At 39.9% G+C, this 11,977-nt stretch overlaps 1 protein-coding gene across 3 annotated transcripts in view; it reads left to right on the top strand.

The window, feature by feature from the left end:
- The window catches only part of cntn1a (contactin 1a), an 82,250-nt gene that overhangs the window by 42,919 nt on the left and 27,354 nt on the right, over nt 1–11,977 (top strand). For 2 of the 3 annotated variants that reach the window (XM_017033155.2, XM_025056192.1), the window contains 2 exons: nt 7,027–7,156; nt 7,881–7,919. In XM_017033155.2, coding sequence (XP_016888644.1) covers nt 7,102–7,156; nt 7,881–7,919 — 94 coding nt within the window. In that variant the 5' untranslated portion in view covers nt 7,027–7,101. Of the gene's footprint in view, nt 1–7,018; nt 7,157–7,880; nt 7,920–11,977 lie in introns of all 3 variants that reach the window. The other variant, XM_008311934.3, reaches the window with a different exon arrangement.

Here is an 11,977-nt window from a genome sequence, read left to right as displayed (position 1 = left end):
CCCTCTGTCCTCCCTCCCATCTCAGGCAGAGGGCAGGTTTCCAGCAGCACTGCTCCTTTCTGAAGCAGACAATGGAGTATTTAGTAGACTTGGCAAGGTAGGGCTGTTGGAGGGGACGGTGACACAGGCTGTTAAGTAGCTCATCTCTGTAACACAGCTTCTGTCATGATAGCTCCTCACAGCAAGGTAAGTGCCGAGCAGAGTCGCACCACACACTCCTGGTCATTCTGCTGTGTCTAATAGGTTTTTTCTGCTGATGGTTTTCCTCTAACGGACAACCTTCAACTCTTTGTCCACGATTCAGGCTTTGGCATCAATGCGTCGTTAATCACTGACCTTTGATTTTGTCCAGTTCAAAGGCAGAATAACATCAACCGTCTATTGTTTAACATTCGACTTTATTCACACTTTCTCCCACGGCCTCGCCGCATTGTACAATCTGACTGCATTCACGTTTCTTCTTCTTCTTTTTTTTTCTTTACGGTCTATACCACATAAAGTAATTGCTGCAGCCAGACCTCCCCTTTCATGGCTATCAGCTGTAAGCACCACTCTGTCACATAGTAATTACATTTATATACAGCAGAGCGAGAGACTGGTGACCAGGATGTGGCGCCTCTCTAGCGTCCCCCCCTGCTCCTTCACAGTAACGGCCCGGCCAGTATCTTTACTCTGCAGCTTTAGCATGAAGTAATTAAGTTGAATGCCTTCCCTCCTGATGGAGTGCATGTATTCGGTGACCTTTTGTCTGAATGGCAACAATTTATCATCTAGTCTGACATTCTTTCCATAATGGAAGCATAAATTGAGTGTGTAATGAGTTGTTGCACATTAAGTTTTAAAACTGAGGTCTTATTTGTTGACAAGGACTGTTGTCTGCTCAGGTTAGCGCAGTTAGCATAGCAGTAGAGGCGAGTTCAATTCTTCTGCCATTCTTAGCTCAAATATAAGCTTCAGTTTATTAAAGCCCAGCGTGTGATATTATTTATTTGTCTTTTTAATTGTTTTCATAGACTAAAGAGTTCCAGCTGCCTTTGTTTTATAGACTTCATAATTAATTGAGTCTGATCCAGTTTTCAGCGATCGAAGGACTGATGTCACTGATATTTAGGTCAGCTGAGGCTGCTGCGCCTGGGGAACCCTCAAGGACATTGTGTTGACTGCAGAGGTTTGCGTGGAATGGCTTACGTTAGCACATTAGCAAGGTGGCGTCTGTAATGTGTGCACGTGTGTGAGATGGAGAAAAAGAGCAAAGGGAACAGAGAGGAAGGGGAGACACACTGGCAAAGTGAACCAGCCGTGACTGGATCATGTGCAGCAGAATTACATCATGCAAAATGTTGGATGTATACTGTACAGTCCACAGGTCAATAATTTATGCATTAAATGAAGCAGAGTAAAAAATTAAAGGTCTATGGTAATGTAACCAGATCATGATCTAGAGCTACTATGTTGGGAATGAATGGTGTTAACAATAAAAACTTTTTTTTAAAAAAAGCAAAAACTGAAAAATCACAATTTTATTATTATAATTGTTTTATTGCAACGTTATAGTACAATAGTATAGATAGTAACAACGATATACACACAAGCTGTAACTGTACCATTTGATCAGTGAATGCTGATTTGACGTCATTAGTTTGGTGACAACACAAAGCCGTGCTGCTTTTCTTTTTTAGGAGAATTTAAAAAAAAGAAAAGCAGCTAAAAAGAAAATGTAATACTAATATGAGCCTGAGGGGGCAGAGGTGAGCCCTGAGCTCAGTTGAGTTTTAGACCCCTGTCACCGATTTAATACTAGTTTTTGGTCTTTTTCTGGAGTTTCTTTATTAATGAATAACACAGAAAATGAAAATACTACGTTATACAGATAAGTCTGAGGCAGGAATTATTGTGGGCTGCTTTTTGTAGTTTAGCGATACAGTGTATGTTAGCATGAAGACGAGCACAGAGAAAAGGCTGATGTACAGCAGATTACAAACAGCTCCTTATTATCAAATGGCCTTCACCTTATATTCAGGACACTTGCTATTTTTATGTAGCAGATTGACCCCACGCAGCACTGTCAAAACTGGGCTGCGACCTACTTTTTCATTCAGCAGGGGGCCTTTGTATTAGAGCGTCTTACAGGAGCTTTTTCTGGGGGTGACGTGTGTTTGTTCATCTCTCTGTTCCTTCTTTATCTGCTGTGTAATAGATGAGGGCTTTTATCTGTATCCTTAACTCTAATGGAATCACAGTGTTTTTTGTGTGGAGGGCAAATACACCTGTTTAGGTGGAGCTCAGTGCAGTGTGGAAGCTTTGAGAAATGGTTATGCTGTAACTCATTTTGGAATCAAATCGATACCCTTACCATCAATAATTCATGAGGTGGACTCAATGGATCCCCACTGATTTGTGGTAATGTAAGTAAAGCTGGCTTAGATGAAGAGAAACTTGTGTGTTTCAATTTAAATTTATAGTCATTTTTTATCATGATTTCTAAATTATAATTAAACTATATATGTACATATATATTATTATAATATGTTATATTAAATAAACCACATGTTAGGTCAGATACCTCATACTCCACTGTGTCTCTTTTTTAAAAAGTACATTTCCTAAGATAAAGAACCAGCAGTCATCTTACTGCTTCTGCTGATTTCCAAAAATAAACCGTGGTTCATTGAAGTGCTGCCTTTTAATGTGTTCTCTGCTGGAATATTTGATTTTGGATTTGGTTTAACCGTCTGTAGATCCATGAATGTGTATAATAACGTGGCGGCTTTCTAAAGAGATTAAAGAATAATCTGGCTCCACAGTCAGGCTAAATCATCAGTGTCTATCAACAGTGGCTCCACATTCTACATTTCATTGTTTGATCTGAAAATTGGCTGGATCAATATTCCCTTTTCAGTATTGTAGTTGTTTTTTAACACATGGTCATGATGATAGGTGCAGTGCCTTCTGCCAACTGTATTTGTTGGACGGCCTGAATCTTTCCAGACACACTGGAATTAAATAAAAATTACATTTTTGTCTAATGTTATTTGGGTCAAACTCTGGAGTTGTAGTAGTTCATATGATGGAGTAACAGCTGTGGTTGTGTGTTAAGCACTGCAGACGTGTTCTGATCACAGTAAACTGTACTCACTGGTACCATGTCTCAGTATTTCTCTATTTTTTATTTCTAAGTAATTGAGATCAATCCAGCTTTAACCACATCACTGCCAGGATAATTCTGCTCTAAACCTTCTGTGAATGACTGATCGCAGGCACGGTGTTGCTCACATTGGTGTCTCTGTTTGGGGGGGCGGGGCCGTTGGAGCGACATCTTGATATGAAACGATCCTACTCTGACCTCTTCATCATCCCCTCCTCCACCCTCTTGGTTCCCCCTCCTGTTATTCACCCTCCACCCCCCACCTCACTGGATCTGTCTCAGCTGATAAAGGCTGACATCTTTTGTGAAGTTGCTCACTTGATTATGCAGCTAGCACGAAGCCAAGCACAGAAAAAGGGACGATTTCACCCAGTGTCCTCAGGGTAGGATACGCAGTGGTGATAAATACCGACGATGACAACATTAGTCGTTGAAGTGCTGTAGAAGAATCCTGAACTTTGTCTCCAGCGTTCCTGATGAGATGTAATGTAATTGCTGATTTCAGAGTAATGGGGTTGAAAATTCTAAGTGAAGGAAAAGGAGATTGAAATTCAAGCAGAGAGATTGGGGGGAAAAAAAGGACCTTGAGTGGAAAAATCAAACCCTGAGCTGTTTCAGCTGTGGGGATGTCCACAGTGTGATTTATGGACCAGATGAAATGGCCTTGTTTGAGAGCTGTCGGGTCTGGGTCCTGTGATTTACCCTGATATCTTGACTGCTCTCATCACATGCATTCAGCCTGTGAAGACGGGGAGGGGAGAGGATGGAGGAGCCATTAATTCTGATTATAAAAGAGCACGCTGTCTTTTGTGCGCTGCTGCTGTTACGTTTTTTTCCCCTCTTCTTACTGTATATCAATTAAATGACGGTTCTTAATGGAAAGACTGGTTCTTCAGTGCTGGGTTTCCGTGTGTACTCCTTCACTCTGGGCTTGTTGTCTGGCCTAATCTTCTAAGTGCAACTATTAAGATCATTTATAATATATGAGTCATTATACTTACAGCAACAGTCTGGCTGCAGAGTGAAGGACAGGAAGAAGAGGGCTTTTCAAATTTCACTGGTTTGACTTTTCTTTTCCTCATTTTCAGCGTTGAGCTTATTAGTGTTCCAGAAGACTAGAAAATAATCTTTGAAACCCAGCTTCACTGAGCTTCACTCATTACTGAGATTAAGAACAGAGTTAGAGATGGATCCATCATCATGCCGACTCCTGGGAACCTCCACAGATCATTACAACATTTCACTGTCTATAAACACCAATAAACATATAAATATATAGAACTTCAACACGCAGGTCTGGAGTAATGTTTTCAATGATGGCACTGTGTCACATTTAAATGTGTATTTACTTATTGCTTAAAACGACTTCCTAACTTCCTGTAACAGTTATATATTCAAGTTTCCAGCATATACATCTATGTTTAACCTATTATAACTTATTTGATCTATTATTTTTATTTTTTTCTGCATGGCAGTTGACCTTGAGGGTTCTTCCTCTAGCATAGATCCCTGATCTTCTGAAGAAGGTAGAACATAGAACCAGGTAGAAAATAAAGTGGGTTCCTAAGATGAGAAGTTTTTGTTTTTCAGCCAATGGAAAAAACACAAAAAACTGTAAGATTTGGACGTTTTTGCAGATAATCTCTCTCCTTGAGGCTGAAGAGCAGAGAAGATGGACATGTCTTTGGAAAGCCTGGATATGCAAAAACACACAGGGACCTGTAACATGTACCAACATACCACAGGCAACTGCAGTACTGTGTACTGTTATCATATTCCAACTGCTACTAAAACTACCAACACATCCACAGCAGATAGTACCAACATTGAAAAAAGCCCATGAGCTCCAGAGACAGAAAAACAGAGTCATTTAGGTTCTGTCAGTATTGGTATAGTTACAGTTACTTACAGTAAAATGTCAACTATAGCAGGGACAGAACTTACAAACACTGTTTTATATCCAAACAGTCTTCTTTCTACAGCCCCAGTGTCTCCAGACTAAAATGAATGTTTGCATAGTTTTTTTTCTTCCCCTGATTGTAAAAAGCCCCCTGTAGCACACAAACTGCTCCTTTTCAGAAGTGTTGCTAGGATACAGACCAGCGTGAAAATGGAATCACTTCTGTATTGTTTTCCTGCAGCTGTGAAGCTTGGACAATATGCCCAACTTATTGTGTGTATGTGTATTGTATGTGTGTGTGCCCTGCTTGTCCCACTTCACTTACTGTATGTGTGGCACCGTGCATGTGCTTGAATTTATGGTGTGATGTGGTTTGCGTGAAGCCGGGCTGGAGAGTTTAACAAATTTTAACCCCATAATCCGTTTCCAGCGATGAGGCCTCATTTGTGTGGAGACGCTGAGATCTCAATCCGCTGTCACTCTCCTGGGTGTGTGACAGCTGACACCTCAGGCTGTTTTCAAAGATCCAATCGTCTGCTCCGTGTTCAATTACACTGCAATCAATGCACAGCAGTCCTGCATGACCTGAGAAACAATGGAGCGCTTTAATACTGAGCTGCACTCCTGAGCTAGGCTACAAGTAAATATACATCCATATAATGTACATATATGTCTAAATCTTTTGTGAGTAGCATTAACAGATACCCATACCACTAGTATCAGGCCTAATAAATAAGTGATGGGTGTTTTCTACTGCAGTTCAGCGTCTCGGTGCCTTCATGGGTAGGTTAAAGTAAATACAAACATTAACTAGGTCAACTAAGTCCCCGGTTTGGAAGAATTTTAACATTAGGGACAAAGACAGGAGCAAAACAAAGATTTGTTCCAAGAAGAGACGTTAGCTCTGGATAGGCTAACATCTCTTCTCAGTTTGATGACACGGTGGATAGATATGACGTTTACACCTCATCAAGTCAATTTTTTTTTTTTTTAGACTTGTTTAACCAACAGTATGTGTGTTAATTTGTTTAATGCCAGGAGACAGTGTTTTCAATTGAAATGTGTGTATAACTTTGTCTCTCTGCTTAGCTAGCTGTGTTGTTGTCCTTTATTTTACTGATACATTGATCTCACGTTACCAAACTGGTTCACTGCAGGAAAAAGTTTAGGTTGTTTATGGTTGTTTGGCTCTATATTGGACGCTGTGAACCAAGAGCCACCCAGAAGGAAAACATTTGAACTGCAATCATCTTGTTCTTGTCAGAACCATGTGCTCCACTGCTCTGACAGCTGTTGCTTTTAATATTGTATTGCGTGGTACCGATGCTGAGAGCCACTGTCCTGGTACGACGTGAACGTCTCCAGGGCAGTGAGTGAGCGGTGACATGACCACTTATCCAAATCGGCGTTAAAGATTTCCTCCGGCAAGTCTGGGAACGTCAGACTTCAGACGTCAACGGTCGGACGTGCCTGTGCTGTGAGAGTAGACAGGAGCTGTTATAAATACAGTGTTATCATTCAGGCTGTTGAATACACACGTGTTTAAGATGAATTTTCACAGAGAGTGTTTCAGTGAGATACTTGTGTACTGGCAAAAAATAAATAAATAAAAAAAGTTGGGTTTTTTTCCAACAACAAAAGCCGTGTGATATTATATAATATATTTGCATTTCCACTGGCTGTTTTCTTTACTTTGTAGTTTTGCTCAACAAGCAGAGCCTCTCTGTTTACTCCAGCATTACATTCTCTTTCTCAACTGTCGGGTTTATTTTATTGTGCAGTAAATATTGGTTTGTTTGATGTTTACACACAGGACCAAAATGTGGAACACTTTGTAGATTTTGTTTTTGTTTGCAGTGTTTCTCTGAGTTCGAGGGAAAATGTTATTTTTTATCACGTTGCTGTTTCAGTAAACAACCCCGGCACTAGCTCCGTTGACCATCCTCCATCTTCTGTCTCTTGTTTTTTTTAAGGAAAAAAGTCCGACAGTCCTGCTAATGTTTCTTCAGCTCGTCTTCTAGCTGTAACGCCACCTGGTGGTTTTCACTTCAGCACCATGCTGCACCTCGCCCTGCTGCTCCATCTCCTGCTCCTCTCACACTCCTCTGCAGGTCAGTTTTACATCCACCAATGTTTCAAAAATGTTCATCACAATTATTTCTCTTTTTTAAGTAGATCAATTTTAAAGTCTTCCAGCTCAGATTCCTTCAACTAATGTTTTTAAATTGTATAGTACATATTTTTTACTCACCCTTTTGTTTTGTGTTGTTCACAGTTTGTCCAATTGTCAAAAATTATTATCTCAGAAAATATGTTCAGGAAGATATTACATGTTTTGGTGGTTTTAAATGTATTTAAAAGTTACTAAATGCAAAATATATGTTCAGATTTTGAACAAATTGTTGAACAAATTGTTCTATGGTTAGTTAGTTTTAATTTAGAATGAATCGTTGAATTAATTGCACCTGAGGTTCAAACATTTGCAGTAATTCCAGTGAACGAGGCTGCAGTGTAGATTTGTTGGCCCTGAGAGGCAGTTTTTTCCCCTCGTTCTTTACGTGCACTCATCTGTGATGAAAATAAACCAAAGTGGACAGAAAACGGCAGCCCTGAGAATGACCTGTCGAGAGCCACGCGGCCACCGCTGTGCTCCCACACCAGAAGCTGTTTTCACACTTTTAGATTGGATTACACATGGAACACTGACACGAGGCGGGAGATCTGGGGCTTTACACGGTTTTATTCTACTTGTGTCTTTAAATTGTGTTTTTGATCAAACAAATATGGATGTTTTGTGGTGAAATATATAACTGTTTGTTTTTGTGTTTATTTTAGATGTGTCGCTTCGTGGGGAGGCATCGGACTTTTATAAAAGTGAGTAATTAAATTCAAGGCTCCTGAACTGTGGTGCACCTTTTATATTCACTTCATCACACTTGTGATGAAAAGGTTGTACGTCAGCTGAGGGCGGAGCACGAAACTGAAGAATAGTTGAGCCAAGACGACAGTTTTTATAGGTCTTTTATTAAAATAAATCCTCATCGTATCAAGGATTTATGGGAATTTTTCACATTGCTTAAACATGAGAAACATAAAAGCAACAAAAACTCAAAGAGACAACATGTGTCAGAGCTCAGTGATGCTGTGGCCTTCAGGCTTGGAGGAGGAACCAGGCTGTTTTTTTCATGGCCAAGGCGACAACATCACGTGTGTGGCAGGAAATCTTAGTTATGCTCTAACAGATCATGTTTGAATGGCTGGAAGACCTGGAATTAAGTTGATGAAGGAACATGCAGATGGCTGTGATGACTGTCTCTAATAAGGCTTAATGTTCTCCAGAAAAACATGCACCGGTTCTTATAATATTAGGGAACCTTCTGGCAAACAGGCGGACCCCAGGGAAAGACACTCAAATAAGTTTTTTTTTTATTATCAACAATGGTTTATATATATATATACTGTATATCTCATGTCACTGATTCAATACAATAGTCTAATTTTATGACCTCCTTCATTGTCCCTCTCTGTTCAAGCCAGACTCTACTCATCTACTAAAACCCCAAACAAAGAGAGTCTGCATCTGGTTCCACTGTACAGGGCTGAGCCTCCAGCCACTCCAGTCCCTTTAACAGTAAATTACACCAGGATCTGGTTGTCAGGGTCTGGTGGGGAACAGGCAGTGGGAATTGTTTCTATTCCTGGGGTCTGCAAAAGGACTTGACTAATGATCTTGGTCGTCTGTTGCCATTTTTGGATTTCCTCCGCTTTCATGTGTGCATCTATAATGGTGCGAGACAGTGCAGTGTCCATGAGGATGGACACAGGAGTCCGAAATGGAATTACAGGAACTGGGCCTCATTTTGGGAAAGAGGCAGGAGATGACATTTATATCCTCTCTCTCCTGTGTGTACCTGTGAGTGGAAGTATAGCCCACAGCCGTTCAGGTATTTCATAACCTATATTACAGTATTTTCACCTTTATTATTATTATTATTATTATTGCACCACGGCCAATGTTAGTTTCAATAAACCTTCTGGCCCCTATTTATTCTAATATGTATGCACAAATATATATTTATATATAAAAGTTTGAAAACCACCTTTTCTTTTGTTTTCATGTTGAGCTGTTCCAATAATACCTGAGTTCATATATTGACGTGTTTCTTTTAAATGCGCGAGGTACAGACCGGAGTGTAATGAGGCAAAATAATAACACACCTTGTCAACTGACGTCGATACCAAAATCAATATTGTCTGTTAAGTCCCATTCCGCTCGGTTTGGTGTTAATAACGTGACAACAACGCTTACTGCTCTATATATGTGGATAAGAAATGGGTGAACGAATATATATATATTTTGATGTCATTAATGTGATGTATTTGCCTGGTAGAGTGTAAATATGGGGCCAATTGATCTACAGAAATACTACTGAATGCTTTACTATTTCCCCTGTACTTACTGGACTGTTCCCCTAGGGGTCACAGAGCTGCTGTTGTACACAGTAACTGTGTAACTGCAAAAAGACTCAAAATGGCAACTGAAAATAGACCTTATCCAGTGTTGCCTTCCAATCTAGAGTTTGTTGGATTTATTTGCTTGAAATGAAAGTGCCGTTACTAGAAGCCCAGGTTTTATGGTGGAATCTGTGCCAAAGTATTTTCCTGGCCGGCTGTCCCTATGACGTTGCCAGGCAACTAGTTGAAACTTCAGAATTTATCTCGCCGACAAACTGTCCAGAAATAGCCTATATTGATCATGTTGTCAACTCAAAGAGAGAAAGTGGCTTCATGTATTTCCCAGGATGTCCAACTGACTTTTTCTACAGTGAGTGTGTTGGTCAAACACAAAGCCTGTACAGGACACTCAACCCAGTCCTTTGAACCAAGTACACAATACTGCAGTCCCTGTGGTCACTACTGCATCTGCATTAGAAAAACTCAGTGTGGTATAATTTATTGAGAAAAATAAACCACAGTTAGACAGTCAACACAGTCAAGACGTTGATGATTCCTTGGTTGGAGACTTCTGTATGAACTGTATGATGACTCCTGTTGGTTGAATAGTCCTGGAATTCCCTGAGGAGAAACTTTCTTTCTCCTACTCCTCCATCTCCTGTTGTTGTTTTGTTTACTTCTCCATTTTCCACCTCCTCCGCTCAACCAGTGTGACTCAGAGTCTGGACATTTACACATTATCCCGACCTACCTATAGAAATAGCACAGCGAGCTGCACAAGAGAAACTCCACAGACAGTGGGAGAGAGTGAGACAGTCGACGGCTGTGGTTAATATTTTTATATCAAGGCTAAAATATGTGTAAAAAAAGTTGTTTAAGATGAATGAACGTGGGCTCTGTCAAACTGGGACAGTGATTAATGTGAAGTCATTGATGGAGTCTGAGACAAGACCATACTCATAGGTAAGAACTGTGTGAAAGCAGCAGTCCAGGCAAAATCTGTATACTGTGGTACATCGGTTTTCAAACTCAATCAGTTCCTGAAAGCCGTTCGTGAATCGAAAAGTTTGAAAACTGAAACAATTTTCCCCATAGGAATCAATGTAAAATGGATTAATCTGTTCCTGGACCCCAGATGACTGCTTATTCAATCTTTTATGACGTTATTTTGTGCACAGGTTCATACACAAAACCAATGAAAATGATTAGATATAACAAAAAAACAAAAACAAACAAAAAAAAACCCACAACTGAATAAAAACTAAAACTCTAAATAGGAAAGGCAATTTCATATTGATATTGTTCTGCAACAAGTTTTGGTACGACAACCGGGGCAATATTTGGTTAAAAATTTTGTCATGAATCGAAATGGGAGGCGTTCGACAACCAAGGTTCCACTGTATATTTAACTATTGTGTTTGTGTGTGCTGTCTTAGGTAACGTATTTTCCCTAAAATCCCTTTTTTGAAGCTTTGTGACTGTATATAAAGTACTTAAAACGTATTATAAAATCAAAAAACATGCAGTACAGATGATTTGTACTCCCGTTCTGAAGACACCAACACCAGGGAACTGCTCCTAAACACAATATGCTCACATACAGGTGTCAGGGTGAGTCAAAAAATCCCCAGCAAAAAAAAAAAAAATGTTTGACTTATATTGAAAAAAATATCAAGCACTTAGAAGTAAAATCCATAACTAACTAAAATGCTCATATCATTGAGAAAATAACCTCCACATGGGAAACACCTGTCAATAATCCTGCACCTCTCTGCACCAGTGGTTTGGTACTTATTATGAACAGTAAATTATAGACTCCTGTTTCAATAGCACTCACTGTTTTCAAGCCTAACATGATGATTGTATGAAGTGGTAATCCTAAACTGGTCAACAGACAAAGAGAAGAATCACTCGCTGATGTTGCCTTGGTCTGAAATATCAGAATGAATAATTGAACACTATCATACCACGGTTTGATGTGGTCTGCCACCATGCTTTATTCTGAGTAATTACTGGCCCACTTTGTCTTTGTGCCTCAAAGAATCAATATGTTGTCTGTCCCACGTGGGAGGGGTCTTCGCTATATGCTAATAACCCACGGTACAGATGTTGTTAAAACAAACAGCCGTGTCAGCTGTGCACAAGGGAAACAAGTCAATTATTTGACTATGTTGATATGGGAAAAATGTATATTTACCAAGAATTAGATCCAAATATAATCACATTTCTAATGTCTAATTAGAGATATTTGTCAAGGGGGAACACAGGCTTATGAAATAACAGGATACGTGAGTTGTTCTAAGTTCTAAAGTGACATAGGGCTGAAACGGAGTCTGTGTCAAATGATGAAGTCTTTTCTGAGAAAGCTGTCCAGTCGACCCTGGAGACAGGTGGCTTGGGGCTTGTGTGCATCTGTCCTGAGAGAACTGCTCTCTTTTCCATTGTGCTGTAGTGTGGGAGGGAGGAAGTGCACATAT

The sequence above is a fragment of the Cynoglossus semilaevis genome, chromosome 6, assembly GCF_000523025.1.
Source record: "Cynoglossus semilaevis isolate Cse_v1.0 chromosome 6, Cse_v1.0, whole genome shotgun sequence".
NCBI lineage: Eukaryota > Metazoa > Chordata > Actinopteri > Pleuronectiformes > Cynoglossidae > Cynoglossus > Cynoglossus semilaevis.
Note: the sequence above shows the minus strand (reverse complement) of the source record. Positions and strands in the feature narration are given on the sequence as shown.